This window comes from Asterias rubens, chromosome 4, assembly GCF_902459465.1.
Source record: "Asterias rubens chromosome 4, eAstRub1.3, whole genome shotgun sequence".
NCBI lineage: Eukaryota > Metazoa > Echinodermata > Asteroidea > Forcipulatida > Asteriidae > Asterias > Asterias rubens.
The window spans coordinates 1,583,023-1,610,501 of NC_047065.1; the positions used below are offsets into that span (position 1 = coordinate 1,583,023).

A 27,479-nucleotide genomic window follows, 5' to 3' on the forward strand; every position below is an offset into this window, starting at 1 on the left:
AGGACGCATTGAACCCATCCTAAGTTAGGACGTGTTACTCGGCCCAACTCGAGATAGGATTAATCCTAGCGTTTCGTGAAATCGGCTGCTGGGCTGCAAATTTTGTCTACTTTGCTCGATTTTGTGCATAAGCAGCTCCTTTAATTTGGGCCATGGAACTGTACAGCAATGTGGACAGGGTCATCTGTTAGTTGGTTGATTACGCAAATAAAATGTAGGAATGGCAGTATGTATTGCCGAGTCAGTGCAAAAATAATATAACTTGATAAATTTTAAATAACATTTGTTGCATAAATCATGTGTTTTCAAGAGGCTGCATGCAAAAATGTATTTCTCAGCATTGGGTTTGTTTGTAGGTCAGTGAGGGTTTCAGAAAGATAAGGTGTATTTTGAACAATAGTGTAAAGGTTGTCATTGTATAAAACCATAACCCTTCATATCCTTCAATTCCATTTAGGAAGTTTTCTGATTTTGTAGGATTTGGGGCTACAAGCTTGAGCTCAAGCTACAAGCCAAATAACAATTGTTTCTCACTAAAACTGACATCTGGATCTGGATTACATAGTCATCTGGAAGCTGTGGCATTGAAAAAACTTTAAAAATGTCCGTCTAAAACCAAGTGCAGATGAGAGCGGATGGCAGTCTTTCAACCTTTCTTTAAACCTTTTCCCTACAACATACAATTCATTCCTCTTTCAACCGGGCAGCTGCAAAATTATTTCAAAGTTTTTACCTGAAAAACAGAGCCACTTTTTCAGGTGGAATTTTCAGAAATCTTAGCAATTATTACGGAAAAGCTCCATTAAAAACGAGGCTATAAAAAATTCCTTTTTGTCTGGCAACTCACAACTGTTATCTCCAGTTATCTTACAAACCAGTAGGGCTGTACGGTATATAGGCTGCGACGCAGCAAGCCGCTTCGCCATACCAGTTGTTTCTTTATTATTGTCTCCTCATTGTTTGTTCATTAGGGAGATATAGACAAGAAAATTATTTTCTTTCGGAAGTATGAAGAAAGAAAATATCCTTTTTGTCTGGAAACTCACACCTGTTATCTCCAGTTATCTTACAAACAAATAGGGCTGTTGACTGACCCCTCAAGTTATTCAAATAAACACACACACTTTAGTGAAAACGATGTTTACTTTCCGAGTTATTGTGGTCAAACTCACTGTTTGTGACTGTGACTGTGAGGAGCCTGTACTCTATTTTGGAGTATACCTTCATTTCAGTAATGAAAAACAATGACAAATTGCATTTATTGGCTAGTGACTGAAATGTTAGCGTATCGGCACGCACTTTGCGCTTATCGACCCGTTGCTCTAATTTGTGCATGGGGAGAAAGAAACCTGTTTATATTATATTATACGTGTGTCGTATTAATATCAGCTACATGATCAAACGTAAAGACTTTGGGCTCAGGTTTGCACGGTAGGATAACCATATCCGGTGGCTGGACGGTCAATATCTGGCTGGAGTCTAAACCATTGTCCTGATCAGGTGGACGGACTCGGAGGTATACCTTAATCGAATCCCCATCGCTGAATACAAAAGGCAAGAAGACAATAATAGAATTAAACGTATTTCAAATTTGTTGTTATTGGTTTTTTTAGGGGGGGGGGGGGCTCGTTATGTGTTTGTTTAAGAAAAAGTGACTTGTGTGTGTTTAAAAAGCATTCCAAGGCGCTTTCATGCAGTATAATTTCTGAAGATTCTGAAGATTCTTTTCACTGAGCATTTGTAGAGAAAACCTGTGTTTCCTCTTAAGCGTGGAATTTCATTTTAGGGAGGGCAGGGTCGTTTATTACTTTTTGAATCATTTGCAAAGTGAACTTACTGCTGGAAAACCTTGCAGTACATGAGACACATTTGAGGCACAAAGGCCAAGAACAGGTCAACGAAGGCCATTGCCTCATCGTGTAATTCCAGACCTGCTTCTTGGTACTCAAAATCTTCAATAGTCTTTAAATATTCTTGCAAGTAACCCAAGTAAAAATTTCAAGACGTTTTTAACTAAATATGCATTAAATTAAGACTTGCCGAGTGTCTGCTGAGTGTCTGTTGTCATGGCTATTTCAATTTGTTTTTTAGCCATTGAAGCAGCATTTGTTTTTGATAAGTCTTCTTTAAAAAACACGTACTCGGTATTCTGTTTTTGGAATACCTATAATCATGCTTTATTCTTTAAGAAAGGTTAGAAAGTAGTAGCATAATCACATATTATTCTCTAAATACTTTGTGAGAGCAGAACCACAAAACTCGGGAATGTACTGAGTATACAGTGCTTACACACGTCATGTTAAGGGTAAAAACCAAATAATATCCTTTAACCCCGATGCAAATTTAACATTGATTAATGTTTTCAAGTTGAGCGGACAGTTGTCCAAAAGTTTTCAGCATCTCATGGGTATAAATTATGAACTACAAATCCTGTCTTCAGCATTTCCCCCCAAATTTGAGTCCTAGAATGCATGTACTTTGCATGCAACTTTCCTTTTCCCCTCAAAGTTTGTTAAAAATTCATTCCCTAAATCTATTACTCCAATCACCCAAAACCTGGCTCCTAGATTGTCTATATTTATTACAAACTTAACTTTTTTAGAATATGATGGTTACCGGTACATTGACAAAAGTTATTATTAAAAAAATAGTCAATATTTTCGGATTTTGTGTTAATTATAATTAATGTAAATACTTTAAACAGATTCATACAATGTTTATGCATTTATCCATTTTTTGTATAGTAAACAGATTAATCTACAGTAATTGCTATTTTTGTTTATTAGAAAACTCAACCAATCCATTTGATGTCAAATTGTGTTCTTCTAAGATTAGTTGCAAATGTATGGTTGTGACTAAGCAGATATGGAATGTTTCAAGTTTTTGTCAAACCATGCACACCTTTCTCCGTTTGCTTCAGTAGCACTTACTGGGAGGTTAAAGAGAAGGTACACGTTTGGTAATTAATAGTATAAAATATTGTGGGAAACAACTTTCATTTTAAAACAAAATTTGATGCTTAGCAAATTTGTGTGCTTAGCAGATCATGAAACTGGTCCCTAAAGAGAAACTTCGCTGAAACCTTCGGAGTCTCTGTCTTTCTTCATAGTCAACGTTGTGTTGTCTTACTCTTCTCCTTATAAAATCTGCATCTTAAACAGCTGCAGCATCCTCCATCATAGTATCAAAAGCCAGAGGGGCATTTTTGGCTACTGGAGACCTACTAATTTTTTTGCCAAGCAAAGAAACTTCCAAAAATACTTTCACTAAGCAAGGTTTTTCTTTGATCTGCAAATTTCTTTGACAAAGCAGCTTTAAGAATATAATACACATCTCGCAAAATGAAACTGAGATTAAGTCTCCTTTGTTGTCGGCTGCAGAGAAAGGATTCAAAAAGTTTGATTATGCAAATATCACTAAAATAATATGCCGACTCTTGAGATATATGCACATTCCCGTATGTTGTGATTAACTTTTTAACTACTTTGGAAAGGCTTGCTGCACTTTAAGATGCGTTGCACAGATATTGCATGCAGCACGTTGATTTAGACAAAGCAAACTGGAACATCAAAGTGGAACATTTAGTGAGGGGGATGTAGGGATCAGACGTCTAGAATTGATAACGACTTACTCAGTATCTTCATAAATTTCTTTTAAAGTAAAACACGTTTAACTACAAAAGAAACACCAAATAGATATAAATGTGAATATGTCGTTATTTAATGTTAAAAAATGCTTCTGCAGATACTTCTATTATTAAAGAAAAAAAAACAAATGTAAATTTAAAGGTGAATATAATAAATTATGAATATAAAATGTACAAACCTAATTTGCCTTGATCCTGTCTCATAATTTGTAGTGTTCAATTTTGAGAATAAACATGTAATTTAGAAAAAGCCACTGCTTTTACAGATATTTTTGTAAACATTTAACTGTGTCTGAAATGGTCAGAAATAAAATTCAGACCGACCATTTCAGAAAACAAATTCAGAGTTTTACAAAAATTTGTTTCAAAAACTGTGCATGTGACAAAGAACATGCAAGTGGAAACTGCTTGTTCGTTGCACACATAGTATGCATAGTGTACATTGTGATCACAATAGGGTCGGCACTTTCAAGCAAATCTTTTGACAACAATCCAAACCGTACAAACAACTGTATAAGTATTTTTTCTCCACAAATAAGTTTTACTAACAGAGAAGTACTTTGGTGATGATTCAAACAACAATTTTCAGAGTTAATTTCAAGTTTTGATACATAAATCGATGCAACATTTTGGGGACTAAGACTCCTGGGGCAATCGTTATTCAAGGACAGGTAAGATTCAATTATTGTATGGTTTTACAGAAGTAAGTTTCCAAACAAAAAAGTTGTTTAAATGATTTTAGGCATTGAATGGTGAGGTATGGTTTGCGATAACACAATGTGTAAATCTCTTGGGTAGATTATGTTCTTTTGAGAACATTTCTTGTTGTATATTCTATTACTGCAGAGTAGATTTTTAAGGAATTCTGGAAACCTCTAAGTTCTGTCTTGGACGCAAGGTAGGAAATTGGCCGGGACTACTGCTTTCGCTTAGTGGATCGAGGGACCATACTAATGCTATCTTGTATTCAAATATCCATTTCTTTTAAGTTTTTAAAATTAAACCAAACAAGACTGAAGACTCCTTGCAAACAAGTTGCAGGTTATCGTTTTAAAAGCTTAGGACAATTCATTGATAAATCCCTCTAAATAAAAGTTACATTTTTTTCCAATTTTTCCATCGTCTCTTCTTCCACGTCATCACCAAACGATAGCAAAGATTTGTTCTTCACTTCTTTCATTTCACTCCTTTCGCCTCCTTTCTTCTTGTCTCGTTTGGGTTTCTTTTTCTTATTGGATGTCACGTTGAGATCGGATGTTGCACTCTCCTCTGAAGATCTTTTAAAAGGTTTCTTGAAGAGGATTTTTCCAGCTGATTCGTTGTCATCTGAAGAGAGGGGGGGAAAATAATAGAAATTCAGTCAGAGTGGAATGTCTCTATGGTGACTGCTTTATATTCCGACACCCTTTCGTTCCGACACTCTTATTTTTCGACAAATCTATATTCCAAAAACCCACTCAAAATTTCATTCAATTCAATTCAATGTAACATTCATTTCCACTCTCACAATAAGAAATCATACAGAGAGTTAACATGATAATGATACTGAAAAAATCTCATAATATAAGTTGTGAGTAAGGAAGCTGTTCAAATAAGCCAATTCTTGTGGGGATCAGCCCTAGACAAAATACAAAAACAATTAGCAAAGCAAACAACAAACAGACTGTAGAAAATGCAATACATGTACCAGTTATAAGCGAATTACACAGATAATGGCCAAGAAATAATGACAAAATTAGGGCTAGCTAGAAGCATAGTGACAGGTGAAACCTGTATGGTTTTGTTTTCCCTGTTAATTTGTTCAATTCCCTTTGATTTTAACAAAGAGGTAGTTCTCCATGGTTTTACTCTATTATTATGTTTACTTCTTTGTCTTTCATGCCATTAGATTTCAAGTTACAGTTTATTGCATCTGTGGGAATTTTCTTCAGCCAATCTTAATCTTAATTTTTGCACCCTATGATCATTGTTTATTGGGACCTGGAACCACAAGTAGCACTAGTCTCATTTACATACTCCTTTGTATTGTTTGTTGTTTCATGTTTATTCATTAGCTTAGTCATAGCCCAGGAATGCAGTACACTTGTTCCTGTGGGTCTTTTTCATAATCTAATTTAGTTAGTTTTCTTACACCATTCTGTAAGGAGTTGTTTTTAAAGTGAGATAGTTTTGTACAGCGCTGGCTGCGCGCGGTTTCCACTGTTGGAAGAATGGAATAAAACACACTATCTTCATCACAATGTTGTTTCCAGACTTGATAAAGAACTCCCTGTGTCACATCATAGAGAAAGTTGTCCTTTCTCTATGGTCACATAAACAAAAAGGAGATGTCGAAACATAGGGTGTCGAAAAATGGGTTTGTAAACTCAAACATCCTCAAAATGACAGAACACAAGGGACAAAAATAAATGTAACAACAAAATACCTTACCAGTTGTTCCTTTATCTTGAGCGTAGTTATCGACCTCTTCTTGTGTCAAATCTCCCTCACGGAGTACAACGACAGTTGGTTTCTCATCATCTTCTTCTGGTCGATCATCATCCTCATCAAATGATGGAACCTCTCTCTAATGTACAAAATGAAATAGTCGGAGTCGGACGTAATTCTAAATCAAAGGTTATCATTTCAAACCAAAACAGTAGCTAATCAAAAATACAGAAGTTTCATGCTAACTAAACTAGTATGAACTTGAACTGAAGTTCAGCAATATAATTTTATAACTTATTTTATGAGTATTTTATTTTTTAGGAAATATGTATTTTGATTGATTACAAAAACATTAGTTTCCGTATGGCGCCACCACTTTTTCATTCAAAATAAAATAATATAGTATCTAATTTACCTGATTGATATATCCCTTTTTGTAAAAATGAGTGAAAAAGTGGTGGCGCCATACGGAAAGTTATCCAAACATTAAAGTGTTAATAAAATGCTGTCATCATCAACAAAAACCAAGTCCCTAACTAGATTAAAGATTAACAAAAAGAGAAAAAAAGTTGTTTATTAAAGAGCTAAACAAATTGTTGGCACTGACAGTGACAAGACACCGATGACATGAGATACTGCAGAAAAATGTTGATTAAAAAATCTAGCTACAAGTAAATCATCACTGTTCATCACTTCATCATATCATTCAATTCAATCGATGTGGTTAATTTAATAATTACCTTCGTATCAACGTTTGGCCCTTCTTTGTAACCTGCTTGCTGCTTAAATTTCGTCAAAAAGCTTGGTTCACTCGGTTTGACATAGTCTATGGATTGGCGACCACGGCCAGACATATTCAATTTGTTAAGTTGGCTTGCTTAAAACGTCTCAATCTTGAACAAAACCTTTGTTCAAAAGTCACAAAATGTTTGTTGCAGACGACATTCAACGTTCTAAATTCAACATGTCAAAGGTCATTTACCGAACAAAATAAAAGAAAGTGTATAATTTTAAATATGTTTTAAATATCAAAAACATAACTTTGGTATTAAAATGTTTTTTTATTGATATTTAAATGTTATCAAATAATTATTTTATTGGAAAATAATACAATTATATTTTTATTCAACTGGCTAAAATAAAAGTCTGAAACAAAATGTCAAAGGTCAACTAGTCGCCATTTTTATCATCAGCGCCAAAATTCAAAATAAACATCGCTCCAACTTCAATGATCGTCCTCAAAGTTAAGGATTATTTACAACTTTTGCTGGGTTTTGAGAGTGTCAATTAAGATTGAAGAAGACCTGAGATAGGATCTTAAATAATCAAGAATGCCGTCTTTAGGTGAGTTTTCTGCATATTTCGTCCCGAAACGACGACCGTCGTTCTCAGGCTGGAGTTCGTTGAATGACATTCCACGTATTGTGAAGTTTCGCCCCATTTCCCATTAAATCATACTTCTCTTACATGTGAGGTGTACCACTTCGCCCCGAATTTGAAAATTTATCTTAAAAATTATTATAAAACTAGAATTACTTTTTAGATTTTAACTTAATTAATCTCAATGAAATAATGTCGTATAGTATAGGCCTACTCTATGTTTCGAAGAAGTTGATAATTTCGTCTTTATAATTAGAAATTATTGATAATATTTTATTAAAAAAAAAAATTTAAAAAAATAACAATAAAGTTTCTAAAATAATTCTTTTTTTAAACAATTTAAATGATAAGTTCAAAAACAAACAATTACCGACCATGTTATTGTTATGTTTACTTTTGAAAGCCAAGTTATGAATGAAGAACTTTGCCAGGCAAGTTGATTTTTATTTACTGGTTTTATGATGATATTAAATTTAATTAATTATTATTAAATATTATTATTAAATTAATACTGTACTCTGTAGTAATAAATAAATTAAATTGAAAGTACTTTTTGTACTTTAATTTTAGTTGCGATAACGTAACCCTCCTGCCGATGGCGGTCCGCAGGCGTGGCAGGAGGGTTACGTTATCGCAACTACCAGACTACTTCAATTTCAGACTTTTAATACTTCAAAATCGACACAAATTTACAAAACAAATTATGCCCCAGGCCCAGGTAACTGAAATGGTGGAAATAGTAGACACATTTTGCAGAGGTGTGCAAGAAGGGTTCGTACTCTTATTTAACAACCATTTTAAGAGGATGGAGAGTTCGATTTATCTAAGGAAAAGATGTTTGCCCTGCCCTCTGAACAGACTTACCTAGGTTTTTGAACCATTTACACCTTTTTGAAAATAGCTTCTTGAATCTTTAAACTTGTTTGTTTCTTTCATGTTTTCTGCTTTGCTCTGGTCTACTGAAGACAACGGGAATGATGGGTAAGAATGAGATCATCTCAAAATGTCCAGACTGCTCAAATGTTGGATGAATGTTAGGTTATTCTATTAGCAAAAACTAGTTAATGGCTTCCCGGCAATTCGACCCTAGCAGAGTCTTTCTCGAAGGCTAAAAAACAAATTGAAATAGCCATGACAACAGACACTCAGCAGACACTCAGCAAGTCTTAATTTAATGCATATTTAGTTAAAAATGTCTTGAAATTTTTACTTGGTTTACTTGCAAGAATATTTAAAGACTATTGAAGATTTTGAGTACCAAGAAGCAGGTCTGGAATTACACGATGAGGCAATGGCCTTCGTTGACCTGTTCTTGGCCTTTGTGCCTCAAATGTGTCTCATGTACTGCAAGGTTTTCCAGCAGTAAGTTCACTTTGCAAATGATTCAAAAAGTAATAAACGACCCTGCCCTCCCTAAAATGAAATTCCACGCTTAAGAGGAAACACAGGTTTTCTCTACAAATGCTCAGTGAAAAGAATCTTCAGAATCTTCAGAAATTATACTGCATGAAAGCGCCTTGGAATGCTTTTTAAACATACAAAAGTCACTTTTTCTTAAACAAACACATAACGAGCCCCCTCCCCCCTAAAAAAACCAATAACAAAAAATTTGAAATACGTTTAATTCTATTATTGTCTTCTTGCCTTTTGTATTCAGCGATGGGGATTCGATTAAGGTATACCTCCGAGTCCGTCCACCTGATCAGGACAATGGTTTAGACTCCAGCCAGATATTGACCGTCCAGCCACCGGATATGGTTATCCTACCATGCAAACCTGAGCCCAAAGTCTTTACGTTTGATCATGTAGCTGATATTAATACGACACAGGTATAATATAATATAAACAGGTTTCTTTCTCCCCATGCGCAAATTAGAGCAACGGGCCGATACGCTAACATTTCAGTCACTAGCCAATAAATGCAATTTGTCATTGTTTTTCATTACCAATTTCACAAAAGTCATCAAGATAAAATCATTTATGATGCTCCCAGGGCATTTTAAACCAAGATTAACACCAAGAAGGAAACATTTCATAGACGTTAAATGACGTTTCAATTTAGCATCCTTTGTCCAAACTTTCAATATTTGGGTTTAGATCAATGCACCAAAAGTTAGTGTGAGAAATCCTGGCAAGAACAAACCCAATGAGATTACCTGATCCCTGATTGTTTTATCATTTTTATTTTTTATTTCGATCAGGAAGCAGTTTTTGCAGCAGTTGGTAAGAGGACGATCGAAAGCTGTGTGGCTGGTTATAACTCCACCATCTTCGCTTAGTAAGTGTCAAATATGATCATCAATAAATTTCCTCCTAATGCTGCTCCTAATTCCTATACATCAGTATGCTCTGTTCGTATTCAGGAGGAGAGCATACTGATCAAAGTGTTGAACCACAGTTTCTTCTCAAAACCAACCTTACTTTAAAGAGATTTACACATGGTACTACTGCAGACCTCTCCTGATTATTCTCGAACCATGCAAAGTTTCAATTGTTTCAATTTCAGTGTATGTCATTAAAATTAACATTTAATCATGTTTTTCATTTTTTATTTTAGCGGTCAGACAGGATCTGGGAAGACGTTTACTATGATTGGTAAGTAGTTCAAAGAACAAAACTAATGTATCCATAACCACGAATCTTCCAAAATAGTCCACTCTGGTAGACTGTTATTATAGGAAGTGACTAAGAAGTTGATCCAACCGAAAGTTAAAAGAGGCATGTTTTATACCTGTCTCAGGTCCATCAGAAGACACGGATACATTCCACCATGAGCTACGAGGCGTCATCCCAAGAAGCTTTGAGTATCTGTTCAACCTCGTCAACCGGGAAAGAGAAAAGGTACTTTAGCCAACTTATCCACGCCATTACTACTCATATAGGATTTGAGGCATTGCATGGTGAGGTATCAATATATATTTGGTTTGCAGCAACACCATGTGTGTATCTACTTGCCAGGTAGAGTTTGTTCTTAGAGAACTGTCTTGCTTAATTCTACTACCGCGGAGTAGATTGTTCGGGTGTTCGGGAGACTTCTCAGTTCTGAAAAGAACTGTCTTGCTTATTTACTATTACCTGGGCGGATGGTATAGAAATAGGCTTTAGCTTATAATAGGATCATAATTAACTGTACTACCCCTGAGTCAGTTCTTGGGTTGGTCTCAACGTTTCGACTAGCTTGCTCTAGTCATTGTTATGTTCTTTATCTATGTTTCCTTTTCCCTAAAGAGAAATTCAGAAATAATTACATTATGTTAACCCAAGCCCTGCTCAGCTGTTGCTCGTATCAGACTGTGGGCTCAAATTCCATTCAAGTCTTCTGTAAACTGCCAGTGTTAATTTGGGGTTGAAAAATTGACTAGAGCAAGACTTGAACCTGCAACCTCTGGATTAACGTACCGGCGCTCTACCAACTGAGCTATCTAGCCCTATGTTGGCGGTGTCCCTATTTTGTCAATATCTTTGTTATGGGTGCCAGTCAGAAGCCTTTTAACCTGCCGCATAACCATTTTTTCAGGTATCAAGTAATAAACCACAAGGGAAATTGATTAAGTAAATATTTCAATAATTTTGGTTTGAGCTAAGAAAATTGACTTGAGTTATAAGCATAAAATTGTTTTTGTTCGTCAAGTTTCTCCGTGACTGCATGGTTTTGGTCCAAATTTTGAACTATTTCTCTTAATGTTGTCTTTGTCTGCAGCAAGGAGAACGCTTTGAAAGTATGTGCAGAGTTTCCTTCCTGGAGATTTACAACGAGCAGATATTTGATCTCCTGGACCCAGCCTCTACCGGCCTTCATCTTAGAGAAAACTTCAAGCGTGGAGTCTTCGTGGACGGTCTGATTGAGAAAGTCGTCACCACTCCAAGCGATGCCTATGAGGTTATTAATTTTCAGATTTCAGTTTTGTTGGTCTCCCTGTTCCTTTGAAGTTTCTTTAACAACATGACAAATAAAAATGTCTGCAAGATATATTCGTAACATTCATGGAAAGTTGTGTTTTTGTTTTTTGTGTAGGTGCTATCATCCGGCTGGTTGAATAGGCGAGTAGCATCTACCTCAATGAACCGCGAGAGCAGTCGTAGTCATGCTGTGTTCACTTTCTCCATCCAGACAAAGGTAACGGAAAGTCACTATACTGATCATGTGAAAAATGTCAGACTTTTATCTGAAATCAGACATTTTTATGTCTGCCTGGTGAAAAAAATAGCTGTTACTTTCTCCAGACTATCAATAAATTCTGCTCTTTGATCTACTTATTTATTTACTGAAGATACTATTCTAAGAAGCTCCTAGAAATCTTAACTAGGGGGTGTAAAAGGTGGGAATGCCATCTTTTCAACATACCTCCTTTAAAATTCAGATTCTAGTTTCAGAATGTTTTGTTTCAGCACCTGGTCCTGGAATGACCTCAGGTAAACTGTCCGGAAATTCTACTTGCAGACAATCCTGATTTCTCTCCAGATGGGACAGCTTGTTTTTTATCCAACTTCCTCTATTCCTATTACATATTCATCAATCTTTATTAATTATTCATAACCTTGTGAATATTCGTTTTCTCAGGAGAAGAAAGCTGGTGTGTCCAACATCCGCGTCTCGCAGCTCAATCTGGTGGATTTGGCTGGAAGCGAGAGGCAGAAAGACACCAAGACGTCTGGTCTAAGGTTGAAGGAGGCAGGGAGTATCAACAAGTCTCTCTTGACCCTAGGTCACGTCATTACGGCTCTGGTGGATATAAGTCATGGGAAGACGAGGCATGTCCCGTATCGGGATTCAAAGCTCAGCTTCTTACTGAGGGTCAGTCTTAAACTTATTTATTCATTTATTTGAAATGATATTTAACAAGGGTGACCCATCCAGCACAGCTGGGTCCAATTTCACGGCTCTGCGAACAGCCGAACAGTGCTTACGATCACCATTCTCCGCTTATGTGTTAGCGCTGAATTTCTGCGCAAGTCTTGTAAGCGTAGAATGACTAGTAACGGGGAGTACGCAAGCAAACAAGCCAAAATTCCCTGCTAACCCTTGAAATACACTTGAAATTGGGCCCTGATCATTTGGGGCCCTCTACATCAAAGAAAGATTGATATAAAAAGTGGCAACAGTTTTAAATTCTATATATTTATAAAGAATTTTACTTTTTCAGTGTTTTCTGATTTCTTTAAATTTTTTTTTACAGGATTCCTTGGGTGGTAACGCTAAGACATGTATCATTGCTAATGTGCATCCTGGTGCTAAGTGAGTATACCTCAATCAAGTGTCATTGTAGATACCCCGATCGGGGACATTACTCACCCCTTTAGGAGAGTAAGGTTCCAAATGGGGTATTATGTTTAAGGTTAAGTGATTTTGCCATTTTTTTTAATTTCTAAATGGGAGAGTATTAAGGGATAAAAGTACATCCCAATTTGGGAAGAAATGGTCAGGTCCAAAATGGCGATTTCGGCTACAGCTTCGGCTAGATCAATGCTTCTGCCATGATGAAGAATAGGCAGACGCGCGCGCGATCTAGCCGAAGCTGTAGTCGAAGTCGTCGTTTCGAACACGGCCGATGATAGAACAAGGTAGATTTAGTCTGGTACCCTTGTTTGATTGATCAGAAGGTCTGTTAGTTAGTTGCTGCGTGGACCGGAAACAAATAGGCTTGTGGAAGTTTGCTTGAAATCTTTTTAAATATTTCCTTGGGATTAATTAATGCTTTGACTAACGGAAGTTTACTTTTTATTTCGTTTTTGAAGGTGTTTTGGGGAAACATTGTCTACACTGAACTTCGCCAGGAGAGCTAAGATGATTAAAAATAAGGTAATATTTAAAAATATATATATACCAGTGTTGGATAAGACAATGTTGGATAGACAATGTGATAAAGTGGAGTGGTAAAAGTGTGCAAGAGCTGAGAATAGCGCCCCATTACAATTTGAGGATGAGGCTGCAACGGACGAAAGTCTTTGCCGAATGATATGCTGACGTTGAAATCTATTTTGAGCATGTTCATCGTTTAAAACTTCTTTGTTGTTTTTCGTTTGCTACTTGTTTATTAATGAACATCCTGTCGTTGTTTTTAGGCTGTTGTCAATGAGGATACCCAAGGCAATACAGCCCACCTTCAAGCAGAGATTAAACGGCTGAGAGAACAGCTACTACAGGTCAGGCAAGGGGGCATACCTGTTGATGTCAACAACCCAGGTAATTCTCATATGTTTCAAAACTAAACTAATCTCTATGATTAAAGCATCTTTCCGTTAGCAAGGTTTGAGCCAGGATTTTGTAACAGGGTTTCAAAATTTTGTGGCAATTTTTAAACTGGATGTCCAACTTGTTCACTTACAAAACATTTACATGTAAATGGGAATTAAAACAGGATGTCCAAATTTTAAACAGGGTGTCCAAAAGACACCCAGACACCCCTCTGGCTCCAACAATGCTTCTCATTCCTTCTGAAGTCAGCTTTGATATCATCGACATATCCAGGTAAGTAAGGAGCTGATCACCCTCTTGTCAGCTAAATTGCACATTCCGTTCCCGCTCAAATACTAGAACTTCAGCAAAACTCCAAACTCACTCTGACTTCATCTGCTTCATTCAAATGCTCCAAACCTTCTGATTTATCTTCCTATCTGGTGTTTCTTTCCCCTCAAAGTGCTGCTGACGCCAACCAGCCTAACAACCCCAAGTAGTCTCCTTACAGGGAGTTCCAATAATGAGAAGAAATGGAAGAACTACTTTCTAGATACCATGTTCCTCAGGGAGAAAGTAGAAAATGAGAAAAAGGTGAGCTCCAAAGTTTTCACAATCTATTTTTTTATTATTTTTTTTTTTTTTACAAAATCTTGAAGAGCCTGGTCATTAAGTCTCTTCAATTAAAGGCTGGTCAGATTGGTAGCCTGAACCCGCCTCTCGGACCCAATATTGTGTGTTTATGTTGTACTGGAGAAGATCCAAAGCTTGGAGAGATCTTGTGTGGTTACAAAGCTCAAAAGTTACAGCATACCTCAGGCCAGTTAACAGTGTCTGGCCAGTAAACTCATCACAGCTTGCCGAGTCAGGTGGTCTTCAATTGAATGATATTACCTCACTGCTTGATACATTTAGTGAAGGACAATCAGGGCTCATTATTGTACAGTTATAGCACCAGGCTATAGAAAGGTTAACTGTTTCACAGGAATACTTGTCACAGCAACGTTCTTTAACATATTTGCTTAGCCTGTATTTCTACATCGGTCTCATTCTTGTACGGTTAGGTTCTACTTGAGAAGATCACCAGGCTAGAAGATCTTTGCAATAAGAAGGAGCAGTCACTACAATCCACCAAGATGATTCTCCGCTTCAGGGAGAACACCATCTCCCATCTCCAGAAGTCTAAGACTCAACCTGAGGAGTCTGCTCAAAGTCAGATCATGGTAAGATAATAGTGGTTTATAAATGCTGTTATTTTTTATCTTTTATTATTGAGAGTAGAATGACTTGGAATTGTTTCTTGTTAAACCTCTGAGGCCTTTGAACTTCATTCTTAAAGGGGCTCAGCAATTTTCCTCTGGTAAGGGGCACTTTTACGAGGAAAATGTTAATACGTATTGGAACTTTGCTAAGGGCACCACATCAATAGCACAGGGCACCACGGCAGTTGCTGTGGGTGCTGTGGGTTATTTCAAGGCCTGACCTTATTCACTTGTTTGGCTAACCAGTCCACCAACTTTTTCACTGGTTGGTATTTCTCAGTTGCCATTATTATGAGACAGTTGAATCCCTTGCTCTTGGTTGTGGTTTGAACTGACTGTGATAAAAATCCGTTTCACTTTTAGAATAATTTAAGAGGTGAGATTGAAGCCCTGAAGGATCAACTCGCCCACAACCCAACGGTCACCAAGTACGCCATGGAGAACCACAATCTGCGCCATGAAAACAAGAAGCTGTTGGCGCTGCAGACGGTGCGAGCCAGCATCGCATCCGATAACGAACGAGTTCAACAACTGGAGAAAACATTCAGAGAATTGATGGCCAACCTGGAAGGTAAAAAACCTGCTTAAGCTGCAAGTGACGCTTAACAATTTTCTGCGTAGTGAAAATAAACAGGATACCAGCCACAGATGATACGTGTGGAATGGTTGATTGGCTGGTAACCTTATTCTGGTAACCACATCAATTTTTTTGATCTAACCTATTTTTTGTGCTAAAGCAGTTCTATGAAATTGGATACTAATTTCACAAGGCCGCTAAGCAGAAAAGTTTGCTAGGCATGAAGTCATTGTTCACCAAAACCATGGCAGTGTAGGCCTATCGGCTGTAAGAGAGGACATCTTGCTAGTGACATCAAAAGCTCAAACAGCGCCCACACTGAGGTAACAAAGTCTGAGAGCTGTGCGTGGCGTCAGGTCTGGAATTTCATCTTTGAGAGGGCAAGGCCATTTTAATTTTGAAAGGGGCACTTCCATTAAATTATAATAATAACTAGTTCACATTTAGCACATTTTACAATAACAATCAGAATTTTGCTTAGCAGGAATTTTCTAGAGCCAGGATTTGATTTATTTTTCGTCATGTCCACTTGCAGGAGGTGACCGAAGGAAGAGTGTCTGCCTATCCCCATCACGGACACCGTCTCAGCATGGGGACCAGCACATCGCTGTGTTGTCAACATTTGATAAATACAAGACACAGTCTAAACAGCTACAGGCCGAGAGAGATTCAGTGAGTCGCTTTATTGAATTAAAACGGTTCCATACTTAATACATAAACATCAAGTTTAAACAGTTCTATATCTGTTTCTACTTCACTGTGAACAGCCTGGATGCGGTTTCTTTTTTAAAAAAATGGTAAGGTGGCTCACTTGGATGTGGTATTGGTAGTGAGCCACCTTACCATTTTTGTAGAGAAATCACATTCATTAGGCCGTTTACAGTGTTATGAGCTTTTCATACTTGGGAGTAAAGAGAAATCCTGAAACAATTTCCATGGATATTAATTTTCTATTTTTATTGAAAATAAGATCCCCCTCAAATCAGTAGGGCTTTCATCTCATCTACAACTCAGCATTTCAATTCAAAATAGTTTTTTTCATGGTATTCTGACACTTCCTTGGATAAATTGCTTCTCCCATCTTCCTTTACCAGGCCAGACAGGAGCTTCTTGAACAGGCAGAGGTTGCCCGCAAGACTCAGCTGAAACTGGAAGCAGAGGTAGCCTCCTACAAGAAGTCAGTCAACGAGCTTGAGAATGCCCTGGAAGCCATGAAAGTCAAGAATAAGATTGAAAGAGACACGATGAACAGTCTACACATGCAGACTATCATGGTAAGCAATTATTTGCAGGTTATAAAGTGAGCAAAACAAGATCACAAAACCTTCTTTCATTCTTAGAATTTATCCTGATTTCAACAAAAACTGTCAATTGTGCTTCAAAGAAGGCGGTCCAAGAAAATCAAATCTTTGATTGATGCGTGTCAAAGCGGGGCCATTAGGCACACAAGGGCTCAAGATCTGTTGTTTTTGATCAGCAGAGTGTGGGTTCGAGTCCTGGTCCTTAAGCAAGATTCTCTACCAATATTGCTGCGTCCTTCACATGTGACTTAAAGCTTTGTGTGATGCACAAAAAACAGTACACTTATCAGTAAGAGTAGAGGTCTGTTCTTGTGCTCTCAACTTCTAAAGTTTCTTTAAAGGTTTTTAACGGAAAGTTTTTTATGGACTGAGCCGAATTAAGGGGAGGTCCTTTAGCGCACAGTCGAAGACCCTTCAAGGTTTCATACTGACGTTTAAGACAGTTGCCACTCTTTTATTCCCAATAATAAAGCCTTTTGAATAAAAAGACCTTGACGCCACTCTTTTATTCCCTTATTATCAAAAGTCTTTTCTCACCAAATTTACTCTCTCAACATCTGATATAATTTTTTGTCCATAGACCATAACGACACCCAAGAAGGCAGCCTACACTCTGCGTAATCGGGTTGTGACCGTGCCGAAGGTAGACAGCACTCCACTCCAACCCTGCCGCCTTGAAGAAGAGGATGACAGCCCCTCACCCCTCAGGGGTGCTGAGGGTATCGTGGACGAAGAGATCCCTGAACAAATGATAGAACAATGCAACGAGGCGCTGACGGATGAAGTCAGAAAACTGCAGGTAGGGGCAGCACTTTTTATCTTTGACTTCTTGGCCTCCTGATTTGCTTAAAAGCAGCTTTATGAAAATGGGCTCTGATCTTGATTCCTTACAGAACGAGAACTCAAGTCTTGTACAGCATCTTGAGGATGAGGAGTGTGGGAGTCTGAAGCTGAAACAGACAATAACGCTACTGGAGCATGAACTGGAGCAGAGAAATCAGGTAAGAGATCAGAGGAATCATTAGGGGGTACCTTTTCCAGGGATGTGGTTTCTCTGTTTTTAACCAGAAAACCATTCCTTTTAAACCCACCCCCCCAAAAAAAAAAAAAAATAATAATAATAATAATAATAATATATAATTATTACATATTATTATATATTATAACTGAGATAAAATTCTTAAGAAAATCAAGATAAAACCAAATGTAACACCACAGATTGCTGAGTAGGACTTTCAAAGCTAAATGTATGTATAAAGCTGGCTCCGCACTCGGGAGCTTTAGCGCTCTCAAGCTTTCACACATAGCGTACATAGTTCAGTATTTTTCTACAGCCTATCACATCCCTGCTTTTAAAGAGGACAGGATCATTTCAACTCTGTGATGTACCAATTTTCTAATAGATATACCTGGTAGTCCTCGTCTGAATAGGGAAATAATGACGAGTCTCTAACCTCGCAGTATTATGGCGTAAAGTACCCTGCCAGTACAAAACTTGTCAACATATCCAAAACATCCGATGACATCATTTGGACATCATTCTGAACAAAATTTATTACTACATTTTTGTACAAAGAATTTTAGGTTTTCATTCCTGACTTTTAATGATATTCAGTCAAAACAGCCATAAATTTGACCAATTCTTTCTATCTATTTTGTTGTATTGCAGCTACTCGAGTCTGAGAAAAAGGAGAAAACCAGTTTTAAAGATCAAGTTGCAGAGTTGTCGGCCAAGCTTCAAGAATTACAAAAAGACTATTGCAGTAAGTCTGACAGGTTTACGGCAATTGCCACGATTCCTCTTGTCCCCCAAACTATCATCGATTCACGCCATATTTGAGCTTTTGTGAACAATTTGTTGGAATTGTTATAAAAAAAATATATAAAAAAAATAAGGCGCTCTACCAACTGAGCTATCTAGCCCTATTTTGGCGATCTCCCTATTTTATAAGTTTCATGGGTGCCAGTCAGAAGCCATTCAACCTGTAACTGCTGTATAGCAAGGGATCACACCCATAAGTACACAATACAACCTGGGAAACTGCAGTACAGGGATCACATGGGATCATATTCAGTATTTCCTGCAAGGTATTGTGGGGCTTTGTTTGGAGTATGAGACATGGGGTGGATTTTACAAAGAGTTAGGACTAGTCTTATCTCGAGTTAGGACCAGTTACTAGTCCTAACTTAGGACTAGCCATACATTTTGTATATCTCCTAGGACTAGTCCTCCTAACTCATGTGAAATCGATCCCTGCTCCTTTTTACATAGCATCATGTAATGGTTTACAAGGTGTATATGCTGTCATTCAAACCAGGAACACCGGGGCGAACCCGTTCTCTTTTCGATAAGTGCACTGGATTCTTTTACAGGCGTTACACAACACACGGGACCAACAGCTTTACGTCCCATCCGAAGGACAAAGCAATAATGGTTAAATGTCTTGCTTAAAGTCACAAGTGTCATGACTGGGACTCGAACCCTCACTCTGCTGATCAGAAACACCAGAGCTTAGGCAAAACCGTCAGTAAGGCTCCAATGATTCCCAAATTGTTCTTGTGGTTTTAGTTTCTAAGAGTGAGGCGGAGGATATGAAGATCATGCTGAAGTCGGCTGACCGTGTGACTGAGGAGAAACAGAAGCGACTACAGATCCAGAACATGGAACGAGATCGAGACTTCGCATCCATGGAAGCAAAGGTATTCCATTCATGGAGTTTTATGAAGCTAAAGGCAATTTACAATATCCAAGAAGAAGAACAAATTACATTTTAATGTTCGCATCATTTTCTTTTTACCCAAAAATTAATAACAATAAATTCTTTTTAAAATTTCATTTAAAATAGTTGTTTTTTAAATATATAAACAAATTAAAATTTAATTTCAAAAAATACATAATAATAATATCATTTTCTGTGGGATTTTAAGATTGACACAAGTGTCATGACCGGGATGCGAACCCACACCAGAGCTTGAGTTTGGTGTTCTTATCCACTCGGCCACGACTTCATTGAAATGTATTTTGAACAAAAGATTTGACTTTGAATTTTCATTCTGGGCTTTCATTTTATTTTGGTATTTCAGCTCCTTGGAATCGAGATGGATGTTTCAAACAAAGCGAGGGAGATTGAGAAAATCACCGAAGAGAAATTGGAGCTTCAGGATGCTTGTGGCACGCTGCAAGCAGAGGTAGACTTTAAGGAGCAACGCCAGGAGGAATTGGAGACGGTCGTTAAAGATGAGAGGAAGAAACATCAGCAGATGGAGGACGAGATGCAGGTACACCTACAGAGAATAGTGACTCAGTACTCATCTAGGAAAGCGTTTTAGACTTTTAATAAATTATTACTTGCATCTTAAAGGCACTGGACACGTTTGGTAATTATCAAAGGATCAGTCTTCTCACTTGGTGTATCTCAACATATGCACAAAATAACAAACCTGTGAAAATTTGAACTCAATTGGTCGTCGAAGTTGCAAGATAATAATGGAAGAAAAAACACCCTTGTCACACAAAGTTGTGTGCTTTCATCAGATGCTTGATTTCTCGATCCCAAAATCTAATTCTGAGGTCTCAAAATTAATTCAAATATTTTAGTGGACAATTTATACTTCTTTCTCCAAAACTAAATTACTTCCGAGAGAGCCATTTCACACAATGTTTTATACTATCAACAGCTCTCCATTGCTTGTTACCAAGTAAGTTTTTATGCTTACAATTATTTTGAGTGATTACCAATAGTGTCCCGTGCCTTTAATCATGAGACTTCAACAGAGACTGAAACTAAGATTAGTGGCAGTCAGTAAGGTTTATATCCTAAACTTGTTTTTTTGCAGTCGCTCATGGAGAAACTGGACGCAGAATTCCAAAAGAACTCCAAATTAATGGCTGATTTACGAGAGGGCTCTGATACCAAACGAGAACTCTTGGAGACCCTGGAGGTAACTGAGCGTCTACAAAATGAGAACAGCGACTTGCAGACAGCTTGTCGGGAAAAGGTAGGATGGGTTACCTTATAGCCGTGGGGATTTTGACATTTTTTGATAAGGAATGAAAACGTGTGATGTTATTATTATTGTTGTTAAAGTATTGCTTTCCACTTTGACATAAAAAATATACAATATAAATTTGTTCATGTTCTTGTTTTAATTTGTGTGATTATTGACAGGATTCTGAACTGAGCCAGTCGAAGGAGGAGTCTGTCCGAATGGCCGCCATGATTTCAAGCCTCAACAAGAGAGCTACTGAGGAAAAGGTTTGTTAATTAACCCAGTTCCAAGTCTTCCAAAACAGTCTTCCAACATCAATCACTGTGTTCCAGTAGTGAGACTGAAGGACTCAATCACAAGGTTGTCGGTTTGCCACTCCTTTCACGAATGAAAACCCATGCATGAAGTTTCTTAGAATTAAACTCCTTAATCACTTTTTTTTTGGTACACTGCAGGATGCCCTCGCTGGCATGGTCAGTACTGTCCAGGACCTACGTGCAACCATTCAGTTAAAGGAAGACTCCCTGAACATGGTGACCAACGAGCTTGAGGACATGAGGCATCGTTGTCAATCGTTGCAAGCTAGCCTAGAGGAGTACAAGGATGAGGTACTAGGGGTGCAACGAGAGCTAGAGGAGAAGGGAGAAGAACTACAGAACCAGGGTTGGGCTTATAGCATGGAGGTAGGAACAGAGGAAGAGAGTCCATCAAAAATAAGATTTTGTTATAAAGCACTTACCATTACTTATTTTCAGACAGGTTTTTTGTTTTATGTATGAGATCAGTTTATATGACACCAATCCGCATTGTTCCCACATCAAGAAACAGAGCATTTCTTCATCGTCTTCTTCACACAGGGGCCTTCCTTAAACCACGTAGTCTCCTGAATCTTTAAATATTCTCTGCGGCAGTAGAATAAATAGCAAGACAGGTTCTTAAAGAACAAATCCTACACAGCATACACATGTGTGCCACAAACCAAATATACATTGTTTTTTTTATTTGTTGATGGAACTAGTTACGCCAATCAACCAATTTTTCACAGGAATGTTTTTCTCAGGAAATTCATAAATTGTGAAAGAGGCTACTTTTTGAATTGTTTCCTCACCAGATGGAGATGTTGCAAGATGATCTAGCTGAGGTCAGAGGTCAACATGACACTCTGATGCGAGAAATGACAGATCAGTTGGAGCTGGTGCAGGAACAGGTCGATCAACTTAGGAAACAGGTCAGAGGTCAATTATTAAGGGGCTGGTAAATCTGTGTTTTAAAGGCAGTGGACACTATAAAAACTTACTTGGTAATGAGCAATGGAGAGCTGTTGATAGTATAACACATTGTGAGAAAAGGCTCCCTTTGAAGTAACGTATTTTTTGAGAAAGAAGTAATTTTCCACAAATTCGCTTTTGAGACCTCGGAATTAGAATTTGAGGTCCCGATATCAAGCATCTGAAAGTTAACAACTTTGTGTGACAAGGGTGTTGTTTCTTTCATTATTATCTCACATCTTCAACAACCAATTGAGCTCAAAAAGACTACCCCTGATGACAATTCTGGATATTTTTGTTGTGCCCCCCCCCCCCCTTCACCCACCCTTAGTTATCAGATAAGAATGAGGAGATAAAAACGATGCAAGAATTGTACGAAGCTCAGCTGGAGGAGGCTAAATCCAACATTTCCACCGTTGTCGTCGAAACTGACCTGGAAACTGCCGAGATGAAAATGACCATTGATTCACAGCGAGTTGAAATTGCAACATATCCTTTGAGTAGTAAACCCCGGGTTTGATTGTTTTTTTTAAGGTGGGTGGGGGGGGGGGTCCACAAGATCTCAGGGAGTGTAGATTCTTTTATATTTTTAAAATTATTTGGACAATACTTTATAGGAGCAGAAGCCGCCCAAGGAAGGGCAAAAGTAAAAAGAAAGAAACAAATTAAAAAAAAGATCTACAAAATGTATAAAAACCCTTTAAGGATAGGCATGTTCTGGCACTCCTTTTACTGATGATCCATATTTTAAAAATGTTATCCAACTTTCCAAACCGTGAGAAAATCGCTTTGTTAGTCTCGACCGGGAATGGAGTTTTATAAGCTCTGTTTATAAGAGTCATTTTTCTGGGTGTAGTTTTTGAGAATGAGATGTTAGTCCTTGACTTGCCACCCTCACGTTCAAGTCAAAGGAGAAGACATTCACGGAACTTCAGGAGCAATTTGAGATCATCAGAGAAGAAAAGAATCTGGAAATCCAACAATTAAAGGTGAGACAATCATGATTTTGTTTTTCATTTCCCCTTTGCATTTTAAAAATGAACAGCTGCTACTTGGGCCAATTTCACAACAGTCAAAAAATGAATTATGTTATCAGAACTGCCAGCTTTCCCTGATTCTGCAGAAAGTTCCTTGAAAATAAACCAATCTTTCCATGTTCAGATGAACAAGTTGGACAACTTCCCTGACATTTGGAAACTGTTAATTAATGTATTTTATCCACAAGTGTTTCTCTTTTGTTTTCTTCCCCGCATCGGATGCAGACAACTTTAGAGAAGTTGGAGCTCGTCCAAGTAGACAAGGAGATTCTTGACGATAAATGTCAGATGCTTGAGTATCGACTTGAACAGTGGCAAAATGAAACCAGAGAAAAGTAAGTAGTCGTCTCTCTGTTCTCTTACTATTCAGAAACTTTGTTTTAATCCATTTCCAGAAAAACAGAAATTAAATTCCAGATAGCCCTCAGCTCAATTTCATAAAGCTGTTTAACACGGAAAATATTGCATGAAAAATTTCTCTGCTAAGCACAAAATGAGTGGCACCAGTCGCAACAGTGTAAACTTTATGGAATGTTGGCTGGTAAACTGTTTTCGCTTAGTAAGATTTTCCTGTGCTTAGCAGGTATTTGTGCTTGCAGGTTTTATAAAATTGGGCCCTGATGTGTACAATAAATTGAGGATTTTCAATTTGCTGTCACAATTTTCTGCTCACTGTCACCATTTTCTGCTTATCGGGTAAGAGCCAAAACTTCTTGCACTAATGTTTTCCCCTTGCTGATGAACTGGTGGTAAAAATTTGACGTTTTAAGCAAATTATCAAAGCCTGCAACTGACAAGAATGCAGCTCTCACACAAATAAAATAAGTGTTATTCAAACACTGGTGTGTTGCTTTGTGATCTACCCCATACATTGAACTAGCTTATTCAAATTATTAAATTGTTCAAATTAGGGACCTAAATAGGTTACTACTTATCATTTAACAAACGCGGTTCTAAAGTTATAGTTAAAGTTCTTGTTCATTGTAATTGTCTTTATTTTCAGGGAGTCAGAGACTAAATTTACAATCCAGGAGTTACGAAATGAGGTCAGTCGAATGAATGTTGCGTTTGACAGCGCCACCAAGCTCAAAGATGAGGCAACAGAGGGCAAACTCCAGATAGAGTCAGCGTAAGTCCTTATCACACAATTTGTTCTATCTAATGTAGGTTGAGTTTGGGCGGTGTGTTCTTGGCCCAAGTTCACTGTTCTCACGCCCGAACTATAAGGACACGACCCGAGAACAATACCCGTTTCTGTTAAGCAATACTTTTCTTTGCTTAGCAAGTTTTTGTGCTTTCAGGCTTTATGAAACTAGGCCTTGATATGGACCAAAGTCATCACAATGTTTGCTTGTTCTTTTTTCTAAATTTCCCTCTTGTATTCTCGTGTCCCTTCATCAGGCTTGCCCAACTACACTGCAACAATCAAGTAATGGGAGAAAACGCTGATCAAATGATGGAAGAATTGGAAAGGTAAGTACCAATGAATTGACCGTCAAAAGATCTCTGGTCATTTTTAGTATTTGACCAACCATGTTTTGTGCCGTACATTAAGTAAATATTAAATGAATTAAGTCAAAAATGTCTTTGTTTTACCTTCACCAAGTCAAAAAGAATCACCGTTTATTTGCCCCCAAAAAGCCCCTAACTCAACACCATTTTCAGTGACATTTTGTAAACTTCAATTCTGGATGCGTTACAGGGTTAAGGCTGTGGAGAATACACACTTCAAGGAGAAAGAGGACCTAAAATCAACCCTTGAGGAACTCCAAGAAGAGCAGATGAAACTCCACAAGGTACACTCTTGGGAAGACATAATTTAGTCTTGAAAACCAATAATTTATTGCCGTTTTGCATTTGGTTCAAGGAAAAATAATACAGGATTGGTATGGGACTTAAAACTATTTATCGAAAAGAGAATGGGTTCGCCCCGGTATTCCTGGTTTGATTGACAGCATATTGCGCCACAGCACCTTGTAAACCATTACATGGTGCTATGTAAAAGGAGTAGGTCTCATAATTCAAACGTAGACCCACATACCTTGCAGGAAAATACTGTATGCTTGATGAAGCGCCTTGAGTGAATATGCATGCTATAAGAATCCACTACTATTGATTTGATGCAGGACAAGAATCGGCTGGAGGAAATAATCAAGGAAATGACAGCAGTTAACGCCAAGCTGGCCGGTCACCAGAACTTAAAGCAGAAGATCCACTATCATCAACAAGTCAAGAATGAAAACGTCAGCCTTAAAGAGGTAGTCAATATTTTGCTCTATGGGAATTCACAGACGGGCAAGATTTATTTCATGGAATTTTATCTCAAAGGTTTTTTTTGCTGATAGGAAACTCTCTTTTCCCCAAGAGAAGAAAAAGGAGTAGCCCATACATGTGTCGCAGGGCTGGAAATTAACACATGCCAGTGATTTTAGTGTCAGGCCAGTCAACTGAGGACCGAACAAGCTTGATGGTCTTGCGTTTTTTAAATTGAATAACACCCGACTCACTTTGTAATATCCGTGTGAAAAAATGCTGGCTATGAATCTGATTAATACCTTTCTAAAACTGTCGAGTGTCTACAAGTAGGATATCGTGGCCGAGCGAATAAGAGCACTGAACTCAAGCTCTGGTGCTTCTGTTCAGCATAGTGTGGGTTCGAATCCCGGTTCAGACACTTGTGTCCCTATAATTCAGGGGTAAATGGGTACCTGTGAGGGCAGAGATGGTTCTTGTGATTGATTTAGCCAAGTAGCGCATATTAATGTTGCACAAGGCTGTATACTCCCCAGCTGAGATGGGTTAAGGAGTGAATTAAGGTCTAGTGACCAGGGGTAATGATGTGAAGCGCTATATGAAAATGAGGTTTTTTTTAACGGGTTATTAAGTATTCTTTCCCATAAAACAAATGTGATAGATTTTCTCTTATGTTTGTTTGTTTTTTTGGGTTCCGGACATGTGAGAATACGTCTCCAGTCAATTTTACTTTGTTCAAACCTAAATTTTTGTATTTACTTCTACTTTGGCAGCAACTGGCTAAAATCCAAAATAAAAGCAAACTGACGAGGGGAGAGTTGGAGCAGTACAAGAAAACTTTTGGTGATCTGAAGCTAAACCGCAACGGAAGCAGCTCGGAGACGGACAACGATTCTTCACCTCTGAAGACAGTCAAGGAGAACCTTGACCCAAGATTGATGACATTGTGAGGATCGACGTCCACTGATTTTCAATGGGTGCGTTCGATTAGCTTCCCTGGGTCGACCCCGGTCTGCCCCCAGTACGCTTGAAAAGCTTTGACGTCATTTCAGGGGCTCACCCGGGTCACCCCCAAATGTTCTGCTTGTGTAACAGGTCACTTGGGGCTGGCCCAAGGTGCATGACGACACCACGAGAGGGCGGGTGTGATCGCTCGATAAGCTCTTGTCAGGGGGCTCACCCGAATGAGCACCGCTGGGTCAACCCGGGGAAGCTAATCGAGCGCACCCAATGAACTTTCATTTTGTACAGAAGTGAAATAAAGGTTTTCATATATTTAGGAATCATTTAAAAAAACAAATTGAGGCACCTTCTTGGTTTGCTTTCTCCTAAAGCGATAAATTTCCAACAAAATAATTTAATTTGAAAGTAAATGTAGCAAGAGAGTATACTTGAGTACTTCCCCAAATTGGTCTCTTAAATCCTGAAACAGACTTTTTGGAACAGCTGTAAGTACTCCTAATTTTGTACAATTTTGCAAGAACTGTAAACAAAATTCCCCTGAGGTAATAGTTCCCAGGATCAAAAAGAAATAGTTGTAATTGGTTTCAACATTAGATTGGTGCTCATCAAAATGAGATTTTTTTCATATGAATTTTCTTTTTGGAGACAGGGCTCTTCTTTATTTAATTTAATTGTATTCATTTTAGAAAAACAAATCATGGAATTTGTAAGTTAAAAACATCTTGAATTCCCTGTATGAAATAAATTGTTCACAAACATTATATTTAAAGATGTTTTAATCTAGTTTGAAATTAATAACAATGGATTTTGAGCATGTGCAGGGGTTACTCTTTCCCCAAATTGGGATGTTTTTTTCTTCAACTTTTAATTGTACAGAGAATGTGGTAGCTTAACAAATAATATTATAAGCGCTGGTGAATTTTCCCCACAATTTTGACTTTTTGTCTGGTTATTTTTGTTTGAAGTTCACTGCCATGTAAACTCAATAAAGATTATAATATAGGTTTTACAAGCCAACTTCAGCAATAATTCATTCAATGTATTCAAATTCTAGCATTTCCCCCCTAATCCTCTCAAACTAGGAATTATTTTTTAGCTATTAATGTGTAAAAATAAAAATTCAGCAGTGTCGAAAATGATTTTGTTTTTCTTATTAAGATTCGTTTCAGTCATTCTGTTATATTATATGCAACTGAGCAG

The 27,479-nt window shown here is 37.7% G+C and overlaps 2 protein-coding genes across 2 annotated transcripts; one reads left to right on the forward strand and one right to left on the reverse strand.

Moving 5' to 3' along the window:
• Window positions 1-19: 19 nt before the first annotated feature.
• LOC117288976 (uncharacterized protein KIAA1143 homolog) lies at window positions 20-7,025 on the reverse strand. The gene is made up of 3 exons (XM_033769855.1): window positions 6,814-7,025; window positions 6,077-6,212; window positions 20-4,972 (listed from the first exon to the last, which is right to left on the reverse strand). The coding sequence occupies exons 1-3, from the start codon at window positions 6,925-6,927 to the stop codon at window positions 4,731-4,733; spliced, it is 492 nt and encodes a 163-aa protein (XP_033625746.1). The 5' UTR covers window positions 6,928-7,025; the 3' UTR covers window positions 20-4,730.
• Window positions 7,026-7,267: 242 nt separating this feature from the next.
• LOC117289028 (kinesin-like protein KIF15) lies at window positions 7,268-26,360 on the forward strand. Its single transcript, XM_033769936.1, has 34 exons — window positions 7,268-7,417; window positions 8,419-8,434; window positions 9,111-9,282; window positions 9,655-9,731; window positions 10,011-10,048; window positions 10,194-10,294; window positions 11,154-11,333; window positions 11,469-11,570; window positions 12,015-12,248; window positions 12,631-12,689; window positions 13,190-13,253; window positions 13,517-13,637; window positions 14,092-14,222; window positions 14,693-14,851; window positions 15,254-15,461; window positions 16,003-16,139; window positions 16,562-16,741; window positions 17,349-17,567; window positions 17,662-17,769; window positions 18,438-18,531; window positions 19,338-19,468; window positions 19,853-20,047; window positions 20,606-20,767; window positions 20,938-21,024; window positions 21,214-21,441; window positions 21,870-21,986; window positions 22,358-22,515; window positions 22,925-23,015; window positions 23,289-23,398; window positions 24,067-24,192; window positions 24,465-24,536; window positions 24,766-24,859; window positions 25,190-25,321; window positions 26,090-26,360. The coding sequence occupies exons 1-34, from the start codon at window positions 7,405-7,407 to the stop codon at window positions 26,264-26,266; spliced, it is 4,293 nt and encodes a 1,430-aa protein (XP_033625827.1). The 5' UTR covers window positions 7,268-7,404; the 3' UTR covers window positions 26,267-26,360.
• Window positions 26,361-27,479: the final 1,119 nt, after the last annotated feature.